Source organism: Microtus pennsylvanicus, chromosome 22 (assembly GCF_037038515.1).
Source record: "Microtus pennsylvanicus isolate mMicPen1 chromosome 22, mMicPen1.hap1, whole genome shotgun sequence".
In the NCBI taxonomy this organism is placed as follows: domain Eukaryota; kingdom Metazoa; phylum Chordata; class Mammalia; order Rodentia; family Cricetidae; genus Microtus; species Microtus pennsylvanicus.
The window spans coordinates 328541-348725 of record NC_134600.1 but is presented as its reverse complement, the minus strand read 5'-3'; the positions used below and the strand labels follow the sequence as shown (position 1 = coordinate 348725).

At 45.7% G+C, this 20185-nt stretch overlaps 1 protein-coding gene across 1 annotated transcript in view; it reads left to right on the top strand.

The window, feature by feature from the left end:
- The first annotated feature begins 19304 nt into the window (after nucleotides 1–19304).
- Nucleotides 19305–20185, top strand: part of Fam117b (family with sequence similarity 117 member B) — a 54558-nt gene continuing 53677 nt past the window's right edge. The window contains exon 1 of the mRNA XM_075956126.1: nucleotides 19305–20140. Coding sequence (XP_075812241.1) covers nucleotides 19531–20140 — 610 coding nt within the window. The 5' untranslated portion in view covers nucleotides 19305–19530. The remainder of the gene's footprint in view (nucleotides 20141–20185) is intronic.

The window sequence follows — 20185 nt, the reverse complement described above, 5'->3', positions numbered from 1 at the left end:
GAAAGGGAAGGTTGCTCTGTAGTGGGGAAAATGACATACAGGGTTTCAAGTCAGCCTGGTGGAGAACCCATCTCTAGGTTAGCCACCGACTTTATGGTAAACCGAGTCACAGCAGTGTGGATCTCTGTGCTGCTGGCCTCCCAGACACTTGGCCTTCACCTTCACAGTTGAGACTCAGTAGTAGGGCTTCTCGCCCACAGTTTCTTTCTGGTTGTGTCTCTGTGCTGTCTAGTTTATAGTTGCCCCTGCCAAAGAAAACAGTGACGGTAGGCTATTTTTAAAATTAGGGTGAAATCTCCCATACACTTTACCCTGAAATCCTTCTGTTCAGCCTCATCCTCACACAGGGTTTTTCTACACCGAAGCGTGAGGGGCTCCCAAGGGCGGGTCTTACATCCAGGTGTGCCCCTTTAAATATATCCAAAAACCTTAGCTGTCCACGTGGACACTGACTCTTCACCAATACGTTTAATAGGCTTTTCTGGCACAGATTGTGTCTTTCCACTGGAGCATTTAATATCCAAATAAGCATGCATTGGTGTAATGCGGGAGGGTGAGAAGAAAACTGAGCCACGCAGGGATGTGAGGGCAGCCGACTTCGTAGAAAGCAACAATGTGTCTAATGTCAGCTAATTCCACCACTCTGCCATCCTGCGGCTTTTTAAAAATGTTTTGTGTCTTTGTCTGTGTGGGGTGTGTGTGTGTGTGTGGTCTGAATGTGTGTGTGGTCTGTGTGTGTGTGTGTGTGTGTACACGTCCCATGCAGGCTTGTCAGAAAGCACTCTTACTTCTGAACCATCATGCATCTTTATTAATAAATACCATGCAAGAGTAAAACAGAAAGGGTCCCCTTTATGATCCTGTATAGCCTATTCACCATCTCTCCAAACAGGTAGTGTGCAAACAAAGGAAATTAACTCTACCAGTTAAAAAAGGAAAAATTTACATTCTAATATTCTAGTATTATTTTCCTTTGTGTCCCAGAACTTTTAAAACACTTCAGACTTTGATATCTCAGAGAGAGAGAGAGAGAGAGAGAGAGAGAGAGAGAGAGAGAGAGAGAGAGAGAGGTGCCTGAAATTTACGAGGCTCAGAGCCCTGCTCCCCTTTGATTCCCAGAGCAGTCGAAGCTCCTTTTCAGGAACACTGTTACCCAGAGGTTAGAGAGGTAACACATAAGGAACTTACTGTCCAGGACACAGAGCAGGCTACTGTCGCAGGGTCAAGGAAGGGGTGGGGTTGGACAGGCTGTCCACTCCACGGAAAACAAACTCTGCCAGACTTTCCCCGGGGACTCCTCGCAAGGCCCAAGCCCCCATCCCCCAGCAGGCAGCAGTTCTATACCCATGTCTGGCAAGCGTGGGACCCTGCGTTTCTGAGACAAGTGGCTGGTTTCACAGAGTTTATTGGGTGTCCCCCCCCCCCCCCCCGTGCCCCACCTCAAATCCAGGGCTCTCAGACATGCGATAGTTAACCCTATCCTAGCCTGAGCCGTTTCTAAATTGTTGATTTGTGATTGTGACCAGGGTTAAACCTTGACTCTGTTACTGTGTTGTGGGTATGTTTGTCTTTAAAAGTAAAAAGGAAATGTGTGTGTGTGTGTGTGTGTGTGTGAGAGAGAGAGAGAGAGAGAGAGAGAGAGAGAGAGAGAGAGAGAGAGAATTCATATGAAGTAAAGGACAACTCAAGGGCCTCCTTTTCCATGGTGTGGGTCCCGGGGATCAAACACGGGTCCTCAGGCTTGCTGGCAAGCATCCCGCCCACAGAGCTAGCTCACTAGCCTTAGTTATCCTTCTTGGAAAACACAGAGCTTGTACTACATGAGTTCCAATTTCAGCATCTTTCCTTCTTGAAATACTATGATTGTACCTTGAGAATTGGAAAGGATTTAACATTTTACCCCTTTAAAGTCAAAGTCACACCTACTGTCCCGTGAAGTTAGCACATCCTTTGGTGTTTGGTGAACGCGGATGAGCCTTTTCTGCTGTTGGACGTAAGTGGAATGATTTGGCTTTCATTTCAAAGGTTTCAGTGATTGTTTTCCATCTGCCATATGCCCAAGAAGCAATTGGCACAGTGGTTAATTATTGTTTCCCATTGGCCACGCTACCTAAGAAGTTACTGCAGCAAGGCTAAAGGCATTCCGTGACTCAGCTCCTTCAGGGCCCGTCCCAGGTCTCCTCCCTCTTACCGTTCATCTACATCTGATCTTCTTTTCTTCTTAGACAATTGGGAGAAGGGTCACAGGATCCTGAGGATGGGGGATGGGAAGCTGCCTGGAAGGGGGAAGGCTGACGGAGTAACTCTGATGAGACAGATGCCAGGGTTAGTTGATACCTCACCATCTCCCCGTGGGGTCCCTAAATTTGCACTGTCTCTGCTAAGTCCCCTAGACACATCCTGGCAGCCTGTCTTTTCCTGCTTTCCATTGTATATGCCTACACACCCAAGAACGGAGAGTCAGGAGATCTGCTGTCTGGCTCCCACTAAAAGGATGAAGAGAAAGGATGTCTGTCTGTTTGTCAGAGGCAGAAACCTGCCTGGTTCTGAAAAGGACCCTGATGTGCAAATCTGCGGATTTCTGGATTACCTATTACCTGGACTTAAAGGAACATGAGCCAGCGTTGGGTCACTTTGTCCCTATCAGGCTTTTCTCTCGTCCCGTGGTTGACAACACTCTCGGTCACTCAACAGCATTGTGAAGTACTTGCCTCAAGCCTGAAGGGAAGGCTGAAGAGGAAGAAAAACCCTGATCTATGGAGTATGGAGAGATACCAAGTGCTATACAAACACACGCAGATTAACAAAATACAGAGGGTTTCCAGACATGTACAGGCATTAAGGGGCATGATCAACCCTTGGGTGGAGTTGTGGAGGATGTGTTGCAAGAATAGCTTCTGCAGATTTAATTGAATATACAAACCTTAGGGAAACAAGGACATTTTTTTATTTATTATTATTATTAGTTTTTTTTTTAAAACAAGGATGCTCTGTGTAGCTTTGCCTGCCCTGGAAATTGCTAGGCCAGTCTGGCCTTGAACTTGGAGATCTACCTGCCTTTGCCTTCTGTCTGAGTTCTGGGATTAAAAGTGTGGGCCACCACCACCTAATTTAAGGGCGTTTTAAAAAGGCACAGTGAAGTTGAGTACTGTTCTTTCGAGGTCTGTGAGGAATTTTTCTGGAATTTTGATGGGCATTGCATTGAATCTGTAGATTGCTTTTGGTAAGATTGCCATTTTTACTATGTTAATTCTGCTGACCCAAGAGCATAAAGTGTCTTTTAGACATAAAGCAAAGAAAGCCTATAATTCACAATCCCAGAGAACATAGACAACAAAGAGGACCCTAAGAGAGACATACATGGATCTGAGAAAATTGGGAGCATGGGGACCATGGGAGAGGGTTGAAGGGGAGAGGAGAGGAAGGGAGGGGAGCAGATAAAAATATGTAGCTCAGTAAAAACAATAAAAAAAATTGGGCTGGAGAGATGGCTCAGAGGTCAAGAGCACTGACTGTTCTTCCTGAGGTCCTGAGTTCAATTCCCAGCAACCACATGGTGGCTCACAACCATCTGTAATGAGATCTGGTGCCCTCTCTGGTGAGTAGGCATATATGCAGACAAAACACTGTATACATAATAAATAAAAATATTAAAAAATTGGGCTGGAGAGATGGCTCAGAGGGTAAGAGCACTGATTGCTCTTTCAGAGGTCCTGAGTTCAATTCCCAGCAACCACATGGTGGCTCACAACCATCTGAAATGAGGTCTAGTGCCCTCTTCTGGCCTGCAGTCATACACAAAGACAGAATATTGTATACATAATAAATAAATAAATATTAAAAAAAATTAAAAACCTGAAAAAAAAGATGGACAGGCTGAGTTAAAAAAAAAAGGCAAAAAAAAAAAAGGCATAATGATCTAAGAAAATCCTATTGTGCCGTAGTCTAGAAAGACAAATGACAGAAACTAAAAAAGTACATGATAAATTAAATATGAAAAGAAAAAAGCCATGAGTGGAAAGAAATGACAAGGCTGACCCATGGATGCCGTGACACACACCCGGCCACATGCATTTATCTATGGGAGGGCCTCCTACCTACTGTGTGGAGACCACCAAGGGAAGATCAGCGTCCCAGCCTAAGTCAGAACAGCAGCTGTGGGTATGAAGCAGGGATCCAGGAGGCCTGGACCAGAGAGGCCAACATCACAGAGTGCTTACTCTGTGACAACCTTAACGGAACCCCGTGGGAAGCTGAGTAGCTGGCTCCAGATTGTGTGGTAAGTAAGGCAATGGCGTTGACCCCAGGCACTGTACCCATCTGAAGTCAAAGGGCATGGGTGGAGAGCCACACGGTGGAGAGGCTGAGAGAGTGACCTCTAGACTCAGGCTTCCTGACGGTTTCTGACGTTTCCTATAAACCTGTGGACAATCCAGTTAAAAATAGACCTCTCCTCTTCCCCATCCATAAAAATGGTAAAGACAGTGACCTGTGGGATTGCTGTGATGTCCAGGAGTGGAATGCAAGTATCAATAAATGTGAACTACCTGCAGGACGGTCAGTGTCGTCCTGTCTCGGAGGCTGGAGTCCAGGCAGTGTGGTTTTATAACTCAGAAGGGAGCCAGGTGTGGTGCCTGCCTTGGCTCCCAGCGCTCAGGAGGCACAAAAGGGCCGGAAGTTCAGGGCCATTCTCAGCTACATGCTGAGTTTGAGAGCAGCCTATGGTATAGGAGACCACCCCGAAACAAACACACCCTAAACATATGCATATATATCTATGTGTTATGTATATTTGTACGTATTTATGTATCCAACAGTAAGATGAGTGATTGACATCATTTCTAGGTCAGAGGACCACAAGGCTTCTACTCCATTGATCTCTTCTTTCTAAAGAGCTTCAAGATAGGTCTTTTTTTTTTTCAAGACAGGGTTTCTCTGTGGTTTTGGAGCCTGTCCTGGAACTAGCTCTTGTAGACCAGGCTGGTCTCAAACTCACAGAGATCCGCCTGCCTCTGCCTCCCGAGTGCTGGGATTAAAGGCGTGCGCCACCACCGCCCGGCCAAGATAGGTCTTTATGTCCATGTTTTATAACTACTTTGCTGGGTGGTGGTGGCACATACCTTTAATCCCAGCACTCAAAAGGCAGAGGCAGGTGGATCTCTGTGAGTTCGAGGCCAGCCTGGTCTACAGGAGCTAGCTCCAGGACAGGTTCCAAAAGCTACAGAGAAACCCTGTCTTGGAAAAACCAAGACAACAACAACAACAAAAAATTACTTAGGGGCTGAATCAAACAAAGCCTTAGTTTTCAGTAACAGGGAAGAATCAACTATAGTTTGTTCATGCCCTGCTCCCTGCAAGATAGCATCTCACTATGTAGCTTAAACTTAGCCTCAAACTTAGTATGTTTCCCAGGCTGACTCCAAACTCATAGCAATCCTCCTGCCTCAGTCTCCTGAGTGCTGGAACCATGGATGTGGAGCATCACCAGCTTCAGCTATGTTTTTATCCCTAACCATGCAAGCAGCTTCATTTGCTCACAGGTCAGTGACCTGAGTCACCCCAGTGGGTGCCGTGGCTTAGGTAATTCTCTCAATGAGCAGCATAAATGGGAGCTAAGCTATACCCTAACCCTAGCTCATCTAGCGGGGCTGCGGTTTGGCACTCTGCCCTTCGAATTCATTCTGCGTTCTGATGAAGTGATATTAAGTGAAGACAATACATGGTCTAGGCATGGTGGCATACCTTGTCCTCACAGCAGGGGCAGGAAGATCACTACAAGATCAAGGCCAGCCAGGGCTGCATAGTGAAAGTCTGTCTTTAAAATAATAAATAGTTCTAATCATTATCGATGTAATCACATTAGCGCTCTGAATATCCTCCGCTCACACGTACTTACGATGTGAAGAACACGGTGCATTACAGAAGCTCAAATATTGAACCGTACATGTGCTAGCACACAGTATTTAACCGCACAGCAAAATTCTTCTGCCATCTACAGGGTAAAAGGATCAGGGAGGAGGGACGAATTAGGTGCTTTGAGCTTGGGTGTGGTTTCTCCTTCTGCTTCCCACTGTTAAGTGGTCCCAGCTCCCATTTGGCCACGGTGAAACAGTTGCTCTAGCGCAGCAATGACGGGTGTCTGGGAGCTCTCGTTGAGTGGCTGCTACAGAATTTGAAAGGGCAAGGCGTATTTATTCCATAGACTAGTCCTCAGCTATCTCCATCAAACTGTCGCCATAGAGACGGGAAACTTAAAGACTTCCTTCTAATCATTTTGGAAGCGAAATATCTATTTCTGGCTGAGGCTTGGCCTCTCTGGAGTTTATAAAGAATTTCTTACTGTCTGCTATGTAGTGTGGAATTTAAGACAAATCTGGAGCAACCTTTTGGGGGTGAGATGAGTAGGCGCTTTTAAAAAGGAAAAACCCACTCACTGGTTGGGTGAGGTTGGCCAGGTCAGCTAGGGTGCCTACTGCCCTCTCATGACCTCCAGGGCAGCCATCGCCCTGAGGGCAATCCCTGTAAACAGGTCAGTCATAAACGCAGATATCAGTTACCAAAGGTCGTGTGGTTTGAGGAACTTTTTTAGTTGTCAATCCCATAGGTTCATACAGATAAATACAACAAAGCACTTCTCTGTAGGTTTCCTTTTTTTTAATTTTTGCCTCTGCCACAGTACCAATGAAATGTCTTCTTGTTCCGATGATAATCTAATGTTTTCTAGAAAGATAAAGAATTTGGCCTTTCAAATAACGGATGCTAACACTAATTTCAAAGCCAAGCAGGATACACGAAGAAACAGAATTTATTTCAGTCAATTTTTGTCTCTTGGAACATTGATTCTGTCCATAAGATAGCACTTCAACTGGGTGGTGGTGGCCCACGTCTTTAATCCCGGCACTTGGGAGGCAGAGGCAGGTGGATCTCTGTGAGTTCGAGACCAGCCTGGTCTATGGAGTGAGTTCCAGGACAGCCAGGGCTACACAGAGAAACCCTGTCTTGAAAAACAAAAAAACAAACAAAAAAAAAAAGATAGTACTTTATTAAATTATACTAACATTTAAAGCTCATAAATAGTGTTCTTCTGGTTCTTTTCAACCACACTAAACTTTTCCTGTAGATGCTTCCAAAATTGCGTTGGAACCCATCAGCTTTGAAAACGCATACTCGGCCGGGCGATGGTGGCGCACGCCTTTAATCCCAGCACTTGGGAGGCAGAGGCAGGCGGATCTCTGTGAGTTCGAGACCAGCCTGGTCTACAAGAGCTAGTTCCAGGACAGGCTCCTAAACCACAGAGAAACCCTGTCTCAAAAAAAAAAAAAAGAAAAAAAGAAAACGCATACTCATCCATGGGAGCCACAATTTCATCTCAAGGAATTTCTTCTAGAAAAATATTCACATCAAGTTGAGTCCACCTTGAGGGCTTGAGGGGCTCAGCCTAGTTCCTGCACTCAGTTCCCAGAACACTAGGCAGGAAGTTGGAAGGGAGGCTAAGCACACCTGAGCATTCAGCTTAGCGATCAGCTCTTGTGTGGGAGTTGCTTGACATCTGAGGAATGTGTTTATTAGGGAAGCAGATACCAAAACAAAGGAATTCTGAGAAAGTCCGTGACCTCCACGGCGGGCGTACAGAGGGCAGTGGAACACCAGGAGGATGGCTCCCTGGGGTGGGTAAGGCCACCACGACTGACGGCCGGCCCGCGGCCTGCGTTCATTCCCCAGGTCTCTTGTGGTGGAACTGACATGCACACACGTGCACACACAATAAGTAAATAAATAGACAAATGTAACGGCTCCACCTGGTCAAACATTGCAAAAACAAAGTAAATGGGGGTTTTCAGGAGCTGGAGGGAGTGGGATGGGGCGTTTCAGTGTTGCCGGGGTTGTTCTGGAGAGGGTTGTATAGACAGTCATGGAAAACAGTGCTGAACTATGGACAAGGTGTCCTGGGCATCAAAGTCAAAGCCCTACACATGCTGGGCAAGCATTCTCTCTCTGCGATATCTCCTTTGCCCTAAGGTAATATATGTTATATTATAAATACATTACAAATATAAATATTACACATATATGGAATATATAACAAATCTATAACAAATGTTATATTGTATTGTGTATATATACATATACACTATATTATAATAATAAATTATATCAATCATATTAATATATAATTAATTAATAATATAACATTTAATATATTAACATAATGTGATAATTATATTACTATATTAATATATAATATTGTCTGGTGACTAGCGACAAGGAGAAGCCATTGCATCTGAAGGGCCAAAGGGGAAAGGGTCGTGTAGACCGAGTCCAGTCAGAAGGAAGGGGTCGTGTAGACCGAGTCCACTCAGAGGAAAGGGGTCCTGTAAACTGGGTGCAGTCAGAAAGAAGCCTTTGTATTGGCTACAAAATCCCTGACAGGAGAAGCAGGAAGTGGTTAGCTGCATCGCATCCACAGTCGGGAAGCAAAGGTGATGAACATTACTGCTGATTTTAGCTTTCTCCTTTGGACCCAATGTGTGTGGCGCCACACACATGTTTAGATGCGTCTTCCCACCTCAGTGAACCAAACCTAGGCAATTGTACACGGGCATGCCCAGAGGCTAACCTGATTATATAATCCTCCTCACATTGACAGTCTAGAGCTCCCCAGCCTCTTGCTTTGAGATGAAGCTAGGGCCGGTAGATGTGACCGACACCAGGAAGAAGGGCTGGACTAGTCAGAAAACAGCAGGCAAGGCAGGGGATGTGACAGTCTGTAGTCCACAGGGTCATTTGCAGGACAGGGAAGGGCAGTATGTGACAGGAAATAAATTATCAAGGAATAATACAATAACATTTTCCCACCAGGAAAACATCTGGTGTTCATCCCAGAAAATTAGCGCAAAAGAAAAAGTCATATATAAGGCATAACATACATGTCTTAAAAAAAAGTTAACAAAAGATACTAAAAACTTACAGGGAGGACAAAAAAGATTATACATTGATCAGAAATGGGAACAGCATCAGATTAACCGATAGCAACTAAGGATTCTGTGTGGCAGGGGAGCCGTTCCTTCAACTGCCTGAGAAACATTATTTCCAAACTGAATCAATCATCTGCAGGCAGAACAAAGACGTCTGCAAACATTCGGTGCCTTCAAACTTTGACCTGCAAGTCCTTTCTTAGGACAATTACGGGACAGAGATGCGAACAGATAGACAGGCAAGGACGGTCCTGGGCTGAGGAAGAAGGGGATACAGGCTCAGCCAAGAAACGAAGGGAAGTCCAGGCTGACAGCTGTGCAGATGTCCTAGAACACGGGGTGGGGAGGCTCCGGTAGGACGCCCTGAGGAAAAAAAAAACCACTAATCATTTTCAGAAGGTTCAACAATTCTTGAGGGATTTTGAGGGCAATAAAAACAAAGCATATGTCTATTTTTAAAAATTAGCTATCTTCCCCCCCCCCTTCCCCTTCCCTTGTGATGGAGGACATGATCCAGGGTTGCTCGGGTGCCAGGGAAGTGTCCTGCTATTTTCCCACATTCCCAGGCCCAAATCAGCCTTCTAGCTGTATCTGGTTTTCTTTTTTTCTGAAGATTTATTTCTGTGTGTGTGTGTGTGTCTGCTTGTCTGTGTGTGTTGTGTGTGTCTCTGTGTGTTCGTATGTGTTGTGTGTGTCTTTATGTCTGTGTGTTGTATGTGTATGTGTCTCTGTGTGTTTGTATGTGTTGTGTGTGTCTGTGTGTGTTGTGTGTGTATGTGTCTGTGTGTCCGTATGTGTTGTGTGTGTCTGTGTCTCTGCATGTCCGTATGTGTTGTGTGTGTGTCTTTGTGTGTCCATGTGTGTGTTGTGTGTATGTCTCTGTGTCAGTATGTGTTGTGTGTCTGTGTGTTGTGTGTGTATGTATCTCTGTGTGTCTGTATGTGTTGTGTGTGTCGTGTGTCCGTGTGTGTGTTGCGTGTGTGTGTGTGTCTTGCATGCATGCACACGAGTGAAGGTATTTGTGGAGGTCAGAAGAGCTGGTAGAGTTGCAGAAGGTTGTGAGCCAAACTCTGTTGAGAATCACACTTGCAAGAGTGAAAGCGTGTAAGGAAAGGGCAAAGATTGAATTCAAGTTTCAGGCAAGTCTTCCCCCAGGCCTCAGACATGTTAGGCAAGTATTCTACCCAGAATCACACCCCACCCCCAGTCTTTATGTCACCAGGTGGTGATGGTCATGTGCTTGTCTTATCAAGTTTTCAAAAAGTAGCTTTTCTGAACGGGGTACCAGCTCATGGAAAAAACAATTTGGTTTTAGATTCTAACACTTGTGGGTTTGGTGTGAGAAGTCCTTCTGTATATGTGTTGCTTTTTTTGGTTAATGAATAAGGAAACTGCTTTCGGCCAATGGCTTAACAGAATATAGCTAGGCTGGAAAAGATATATACAGAGAGTAGGCAGAGTCAGTGAGACACATGGAGCCTCTAGAGGGGAAAGACGTGAGCTTCCAGCTGGAACCTGGCTAGTAGGCCATGAGCCTTGTAGTAAAATATAAAATAATGGAAATGGGTTAATTCTAAATGTAAGAGCTAGCTAGCAATATGCTTAAGCTATTGGTCAAACAGTATTGCAAATAGTATAGTTTTTATGTGGGGCCAGCCTGGTCTGCAGATTGAGTTCCAGGGCAGCCCAGTGCTGTTACACAGAGAAACCCTGTCTGGAAAAAAAAGACGAGTTTAGGTTGTGATAAGGATGGATAACTTTGAAATATGTCTTGTGATTCATGCAAAGAAATACCCCTTTGTGTTCACACACTTCAGTAAATGTCAGGTTGCTTTTGTTTCTATTTTTGGTGTCTGTTGTTGCTTTCAAATTAGATATTCTGCTCATTTAGGCAATATTTTGTTACCACAGTATTTGGAATATAATCTGACTTTCTGGCATGTACCTGTAATCCCAGGACTCTGAGGGCTGAATCAGGAGGATTAAGAGTTTTCGGGCAGCAGGTTTAGGAGTTGGCTCAGTAGTTAAAGCCTTTCCCATGCAAATGTAAGGCCTAGAATTTGGATTCCCAGAACCCACTTAAGTACTGGGTGGATGTGTTGACCTGCCTGTAATTCCAGAACCCAGAAGGTGGAGATGAGGGATACTCGGGACAAACTGGGTAGTTAAACTAGCCTTATCTTGAGTTCTCCACTGAGAGATTCTGCCTCAGTGAATAGGTGGAAAGCCGTGGGAAAGACTCCCAACACTTCCTCTTGCCTCTACACACCTGGGCATGAGCGGACACGAACTCTCACTTGTATTTGCTCACACATCACATATATAAACACAAATGTTCATAGACCACATATACATATGCTTTAAAAAGCATAAAAGGAGCTGGGCAGTGGCGGAGCACACGCCTTTAATCGAATATCTGTGAGTTCAAGGCCAGCCTGGTCTACAAGAGCTAGTTCCAGGGCAGCTACAGAGAAACCCTGTCTCTAAAAGTCAAAAACAAAAACAAAAAAAAACCCAAAAGTACCCCCTTCCAAAAAAGCCTAAAAGCCTGGGTTACCTAGTGAGTTTGAGGCCAACCTAGGCTACATAGCAAGACCCTGTCTCAAAAGACAAGCATATTAAAGCAGTTAAGTTTGAATTCCTTACGAGGGTAGGGTATACAAACTTCTTCCTAGTCTTCCCTCTGAAGTACCCTTGCTTTCCAGACGCTGGCCTTCTTCAGCAGCTTCTGCTGCTGCCTCCTCCTCCTCTTCTTTTTTTTTATAAATTGATTTTATGTTTATTGGTGTTTTGCCATGGGTGTCAGATCCCCTGGAACTGGAGTTACAGTTGTGAGCTACCTACCATGTGGGTGCTGGGAATTGAACCCAGGTCCTCTGAAAGAGCAGCCATTCTCTCTCTCTCTCTCTCTCTCTCTCTCTTTTTTTTTTTTTTTTTTTTGGTTTTTCGAGACAGGGTTTCTCTGTGGTTTTTTTGGAGCCTGTCCTGGAACTAGCTCTTGTAGACCAGGCTGGTCTTGAACTCACAAAGATCTGCCTGCCTCTGCCTCCCAAGTGCTGGGATTAAAGGCGTGCGCCACCACCGCCCGGCTAGCCATTGTCTCTTAACCGCTGAGTTATTTCTCCAGCAATTCTTTTGTTTTTTTCGAGACAGCATTTCTCTGAGTAGCCCTGGTTGTCCTAGAACTCACTGGCCCAGGCTGGCCTCAAACTTAGAGATCAATTAAGACTGGACAGGTGACAAGAGAATGGAGCGTCTCCAAGCAGAGGAAACAGTAAGTGTGAAGGGCTCAGATGAAGGTACCCGGAATCTGAAGAAATGAAAGAATATCGGTGTGTCTGGAACCTACTGAGAAAGAGTTAGGCAGAGAGGGGCCAGGACAGGTGTGGAAAGTCTCAGCATTGGTCGGTATCTGAAGAGAGACAGAAAGCTGTGCGGTGGAGTGAGCTGGTTTTGTGTGGGGTTTTTTCTGCTTGTCACTCTGCTCCTGAAATAGGGAAAGTACCTCAGGATCCTTGCAGGCTGGCCTACAGAGCAGGCTCCTGAACAGTCAAAGCTACACAATAGAGAGACTGCCTCAAACAAACAAAATAAGACAAAGGAAAGGAAGACACACGAGCAACGTGGGTAGGTGGAGGGGATAAACTGGGGGAGGGTAGGAAATTTGGAGAAGCGGGGTGCTTGGAAAAGTAGCCATGTAGAGATTGTCTAGGAAGACTGGCTCGGTGAATTCAGGGTAACAGGTTTATTTAAAGGGGTGGAAGTTTAGAGAATGTTCCTTTCACATGAGTTTCAGGAAGTCAGATAATAAGGCAGAACAGTTTACTAGTTTTCTTGTAGGCTAAGATGACCTCTGGAGTTTTGATTCAGACCACGGAGTGTCGTTTACTGCAAGGGGAGCTATCTAACGGCAGGCAGGCAAGTGTCCAGGAGTGGATGAGCCCTGTGTGGCCTGGGTTGGAGACAGATACAAGATCTACAGGAGAGGCTGGACAGGCAGCTAAACAGCCGTCAGTGTTCCGACTGAGAGGCCCGGTGGACCGGTCCTGAGGTTCTTCCCTTCAGGATCAGCGTACACAAGCCATTGAGCCTTGAGGATCTAAGGTAAACAAGCAGTAGGTTTTCAGTAGAGACCACCGATCAGCAGTTTAAGCTTTGATAACCCTCTTCTTAAATAGGAAATAGAATTCATATTTCTTGGAGAAAATAACACCCAATAAATCCTATCTTAAAAATTTTATTCTATTATCATGTATGTATGTATGTATGTATTTATGTTTTCAAGACAGGGTTTCTCCGTGTGGTCCTGGCTGTCCTGTAATTTGCACTCTTGACCAGGTTGGCTTCGAACTCATAGAGATCCACCTGCCTCTGCCTTCCGGTGCTGAGACTAAAGGTGTGCACCACCACTGCCCTGCATATCTACTTATTTTTCCTTCTAGTATTTTATGTTCATATTTTGCATTGCTGTATATAATGTAAGATTATTTCCAATTCTTTCATTTTCTTTTATTTTTTTTCCCCTTTTATTTATTTCTCCCACTTTAAAATGGAAAGAATTTATGGTCATTCTGATCAATTGAGTGGTATATAAGTTCTGTTCAATCACTTTTTAGAAACACTTGAAGGATGGAAATGGTTCTATTAAAATTAAAGGAGTTTTTAAAAAACTACAGAAAAAATAAGACTCATAAAAACCCATTTCAGTCTGACAATTTTTGTAGAGAAAGCTAGTATTTGGAGAGTTCCGAGCGACTCTCCCAGGACAGCGTCAGAGGCCCTGGCAACCTCCAGGAGTGGCAAGTGAGAACAGTGACTTCCAGCGGTGGTTTCCACAAGCTATCTTAAGAAGTTCCTATGGGAACGAGCACCTGTGCCCCAGCCAGGATACCCTGCTGCCACAGTGACCACTGGAACCTCTCAACCTCACCTATACCTAGAGGAACAACCACCAGAACTGTGGCACTGCCTCAACTTGGAGGAGTGACCGCCGGAGCTGTGGCCCCACCTGCACCTCAAGGAGCAACCATCTGAGCCTTGGGCCGTCTTGCTCCTGTCGGAGCCATCACTGAAGGCTCTGTTCTGCTTATACCTGAAGGAGCATTCAACAGAGCCACAGCCCCAACTACACCAAGTGGAGAAAGAGGGACTCCCTGAAACACAGGCTCCATCTATACCAATTGGAGGAAGAGATGGGTAGACAACAAGGTAAGATACACTCAACAACATAAAGAGCGATATGCACCACTGGAAACTAGTGGTTTACAACAACAAGACCTGAACACCTCAACACAGATGAAGCAGAAGAAAACGACCTTAAAAATAACTTTATGAAGACGATTGAGGCCCTTAAAGAGGAAATGAAACATTCCCTTAAGGAAGTGGAGGAAAAGACAAAGAAAAAATTTGAAGAAATCAACAAATCTCTTAAAGAAAACCAAGAAAAAGCAATCAAACAGGTGAAGGAAATGATTCAAGACTTGAAAACGGAAACAGGAGAGATAAAGAAAACACAAACCAAGGGAATTCTGAAAGTAGACTATTTGGGTAAATGATCAGGTCGCACAAATGCAAGCATAAACATCAGAATACAAGAGATAGAAGACTCTCAGGCATTGAAGATACTGTTGGGACCATTTGGCGTCCTGGCCTCCAGCTGCTCTTCCCTGCCAGAGATCTTTCCTTCTGATTTGAGTTACTAAAAGCTCTGTCTAGTTGTTTACCAGCTCTGCTTCATTAGCATGTGTTGCCATGGCCTTGAGGATCAGAGGATGAGGTTTTCACCTGTTGGCCCACCTGACTGTGTTGGGTATATAAGCCTTCAGGGTGGTATTGAATAAGGGGCTTCTTACCAGTGACTAGAGGTCCGTGTCTCTGTCTGTGTGTCTTTGTGTGTTTCAATCTCCAGCCCCTTGCCCAAGGCTCATGAACTGTATGGTAGTGCATAGAGCGCAGACGGGCTGCAGATACCATAGAGGAAATAGATTCTTTGGTTAAAGAAAATGTTAAATCCAACAAATGCTTAACACAAAATATCCAGGAAACCTGGGATACCATGAAAAGACCAAATTAAGAATGATAGGGATAGAAGAAGTCCAACTCAAAGGCACAGAAAATATATTCAGCAAAAAATCATAGGAAAAAAAACTTTTCCAACTTAAAGAAGGACATGCCTATGAAGGTACAAGAAGCTTACAGAACACCAAATAGACAGAACCAAAAAAAAAGTTCCCTTGTCACATAATAATCAAAACATTAAACATTCAGGATAAAGAAAAAATATTAAGAACTGCAAAGGAAAAAGGCCAACTAACATATAAAGGCAAACCTATTAGAATTACATCCTACTTTTTTTTTTTTTTTTTTTTTTTTTTTTTGGTTTTTCGAGACAGGGTTTCTCTGTGGCTTTGGAGCCTGTCCTGGAACTAGCTCTGTAGACCAGGCTGGTCTCGAACTCACAGAGATCCGCCTGCCTCTGCCTCCCGAGTGCTGGGATTAAAGGCGTGCGCCACCACCGCCCGGCTTACATCCTACTTTTTAATGGAAATAATGAAAAGCCACACATTATGCAGATACTAAGAGACCACGGTTGTCAGCCCAGCAAAACTTACCCAGCAAAACCTTCAATCACCATAGATGGAGAAAAAAAGATATTCTATGACAAAACCAGATTTAAACAATACCTATCCACAAAGCCATCCCTAAAGAAAGTGCTAGAAGAAAAACTCCAACCCAATGAAGTCAGCTACATCTACAAAACCTCAGGCAATATATGATCTCACAGCAACAAATCCCAAAGAAGGGAACTAACAGATGCCATGATTCAAATGGATTTAAGAGACATCTACAGAGCATTCCATCCAAACACAAAAGAATATACCATCTTCTCAGTACCTCATGGAGCCTTCTTAAAAATTGACCACAATCCAATCTCTCTCATGAACATTGATGCAAAAATACAATAAAATACTGGCAAACTGAATCCAAGAACACATCAGAAACACCATCCATTATGATCAAGTAGGCTTCATCTAAGAGATGCAGGGCTGGTTCAACATATGAAAATCTGTCAGTGTAATCCAGCATATAAACCACATGATCGTCTCATTAGATGCTGAAAAGCCTTTGGCAAAATACAACATCCCTTCATGATAAAGGTCGTGGAGAAATCAGGGATACAAGGAACATTCCTAAACATAATAAAGGCAATATACAGCAAGTCAACAGCCAACATCAAACTAAATGGAGAAAAACTCGAAATGATTCCGCTGGAATCAGGAACAAGACAAAACTGTCCACTCTCTCCATATCTATTCAGTATAGTACTCAAAGTCCTAACTAGAGCAATAAGACAACAAAAGGAGATCAGGGGGATACAAATTGGAAAGGAATAATTCAAACTTTTTCTTTTCTTTTTTAAATATTTATTTATTTATTATACAGTATTCTGTCTGCTTGTATGCCTGCAGGCCAAAAGAGGGCACCAGACCTCATTACAGATGGTTGTGAGCCACCATGTGGTTGCTGGGAATTGAACTCAGGACCTTTGGAAGATTAGGCAGTGCTCTTAACCGCTGAGCCATCTCTCCAGCCCAATTCAAACTTTTTCTATTTGCTGATGATAGGTTAGTTTGCATAAGTGACCCCAAAAGTTTTACAGCAATAAAGACCTTCAGTAATGTGGCAGGATAAAATATTAACTTTAAAAAAAAACAGTAGCTTTCCTATATACAGATAATAAGTGGTCTGAGAAAGAAATCAGAGAAATTTCACCCTTCACAATAACTACAAACAACACAAAAACACAATAACACAAACAACTCCAACTAAACATGTGAAAGATCTGTACGACAAGAATTTTAAGTCTTTGAAGAAAGAAATTGAGCAGGATATCAGAAAATGGAGAAATCTCCCATACACATGGAGAGGTAGGATTAACAGCATAACAATGGAAATCTTACCAACAGCAATCAATGCAATACCCATCAAAATCCCAGGACAATTCTTCATAGACCTCGAAAGAACAGTACTAAATTTCATATGGAGAAACAAAAAAAATCCAGGATAACCAAAACAACCCTGTACAATAAAGGAACTTCTGGAGGCATCACAATCCTTAACTTCAAGCTCTATTACAGAGCTACAGTAATGGAAATAGCTTGGTATTGGCATAAAAATAGACATGTGGACAAATGGAATCGAATTAACAACCCTGATATTAACCCACACACCTATGCACACCTTATTTTTGACAAAGAAGCTAAAAATATAAAATGGAAGAAAGAAAGAAAGCATCTTCAACAAGTGGTGCTGGCCTTACATGGTCAACATGTAGAAGATTGCAAAGACACCTCACCATAAATCCATCCACACTGAACCCATAGAAGAGAAAGTGGGAAGTAGCCTTGAATGCACTGGCACAGTAGACCACTTCCTAAATATAACACCAGTAGCACAGACACTGAAACAATTAATAAATGGAACCTCCTGAAACTGAGAAGCTTCTATAAAGCAAGGGACACAGTCAGTAAGACAAAATGGCTGCCTACAGAATGGGAAAAGATCTTCATCAGCCCTGCATCAGACAGAGGATTGATCTCCAAAATATACAAATAATCCAAGAAACTAGACATCAAATTACTAAATAATCCAATTAAAAAATAGGCTACAGGTCTAAATAGAGAATTCTGAACAGAAGAATCTCAAATGGCCAAAAGACACTTAAGAAAATGCTCAACAGCCTTAGTCATCAGGGAAATGCAAATCAAAACAACTCTGAGATACCATCTTACACCTGTTAGAATGGTTTAGAAAAAAAAAACACCGATGAAACAGCTTATGCTGGAGAAGTGGAATAAGGGGAACACTCCTCCATTGCTGGTGGGAATGCAAACTGGTACAGCCCCTTGGGATATCAGTATGGCGATTTCTCAGAAATAGGAATCAATCGGCCTCAAGACCCAGCAATACCACTTTTGGGTTTATACCCAAAGGAGGCAACCCTCACACCACTAGGACTTGTGCTCAACTACATTCATAGCAGCATTATTTGTAATAGCCAGAACCTGGAAACAACCTAGATTCCCCTCACCCTAAGAATGGATAAAGAAAATGTGGTACATTTACACAATGGAGTACTGCTTAGTGTTAAAAAGCAATGGTGTGCCTGGTGGTGGTGGTGGAGGAAACCTTTAATCCCTGCACTCATGAGGCAGAGGCAGGTGGATCTCTGTGAGTTTGAGGCCAGCTTGGTCTACAAGAACTAGTTCCAGGACAGCTGGGGCTGTTATACAGAGAAACCCTGTCTCGAACTCCCCCACCCCCAACCCAACCAACTAACCAAACAAGAAAAAAACCAATGGCATCTTTAAATTTGCAGGCAAATGGATCGAACTAGAAAGCAAATCATAATCAGCTGTCCTCTGACCTCCACATGCGCGCACGCGCGTGTACACATACCAAATGCATAAATGTAATAAACAAATAAAACATGGGTGGTGTACCCAGCTGTTTCAAATAGTTTGGAGCAAACAGAGGCCTAAGCACTTTATAAACTTGCAAGCTAATAGCCATCTTTTTCAGGTGTAAGGGAAGCCTGAACTAATTGATTCAATGCTTGATTACTTTAAATCTATATAGGAGGGTAGTTAGCACCATTTGATAACTTCATAGATACCATCTAAAGTGTATTCTAATCTGCAAATATAACCTTTCTGAGATTTGGATCTTTGTACAGTTAAAAAAAAACAAACCCAAAATAAGCAAACAAACCAAAAACAGAAAGGATGTAAAATGCCAGTAAGACTAAATTTCTTTTATTTTCCAGCCCTGCCTATAGGTAGATGGAATTAGGATAGAACAACAAAAAAATTGGGGCCCCCAAAGAGACGTGAATACGTGTTAACTCACAGCTGGAACTGTGGTAAGGAAATGAGTTAGGGGTGGAGGGGAAAGACTCAGATCAGAGCCGACCATCCCCGGGGACGCCGCGGTCCCTTACAGCCCGTCCCTCTGGCCATATTCCAGCCTCGGGTCCCAGGGGCTTCCTCCAGCGGGAAGCAGGGACGCGCGTGTCCGGGCGCGCGCCTACGCGTGCACTCACGTGTATACACACACACACTCGCACGCACACACACTCACTCGCACGCACGCCCGCCCCGCGCCCGCCCCCCCTCCCGCCACCGCCAGCTTCCTCCGCCGCCCGTCCCCTCGGGGGCGGGCCTCTTTCTCTTTAAAGAGCCGACGCAGCCTCGGGAGCCGAGCGGCGCGCAGCCAATGAGCGAGGCCGAGCGGCTCGAGCGCGCTGACGCCGCACCAATCAGCGGCGGCGGGGGGCGGGGACACCGGAGGCGACACTATTGTTGATGAGGAGCCGCGGCGGCGGCTGCACCACCTCGTCGCTGGCCGCCGCTGCCCGCGCGCCCCCCGTCCCCGAAGTCAGGCTTCGTCAGCCGCCGGCTCAGGCCTTCCCTCGGGCCCCGCGCAGCCGGGCCCCGCAGCCCAGCACCCTCCCCACGGCGCTCGCGGGCCGCTTTCTCCGGGGCGGGGGGGGACCATGTCCCAGCGGGTGAGGCGCAATGGGTCTCCCACGCCCGCGGGCGCCCTCGCGGGTGGCGCGGTCGGCCCGGCCGGGGGCCCCGGGAGCCGCCTGCAGCCCATGAGGGCGACCGTGCCGTTCCAGTTGAAGCAGCAGCAGCAACATGGCAGCCCCACGCGGGGTGGTGGCGGCGGCGGTGGCGGCGGCGGCGGCAACAACGGCGGCGGAGGCGCTTCAGGCCCCTCGGGTGGCGGCAGCGGCGGCGGCCTGCGCACCGCCTCGCGCAGCATCAGCCCCACGCGCGGCGGCGGCGGCAGCGGGAGCGCGGCCGCGCGCACCAGCCCCACCGTGGCCACGCAGACGGGCGCGTCCGCGACGTCCACGCGCGGTACCAGCCCCACGCGCGGCACGGCGCCTGCGGCCCGAAGCAGCCCTCCGCGACCGCAGCCGCCGCCGCCCCTGCTGGGCACCGTGTCGTCGCCTAGCTCGTCGCCCACCCACCTGTGGCCCGGCGGCGAGGTGAGTGCGGCCCCACCCCCCACCCGCGTCCGCCACCGGAGGAGGTCCCCGGAGCAGGGCCGGCCCTCGGCGGAGAAGAGGAGCCCCAGCGCCCCGGTGTGCAAAGCAGGTACGTGGAGGGCAGGGGTCCCGCGGCGCGGAGCAGGGACTGCAG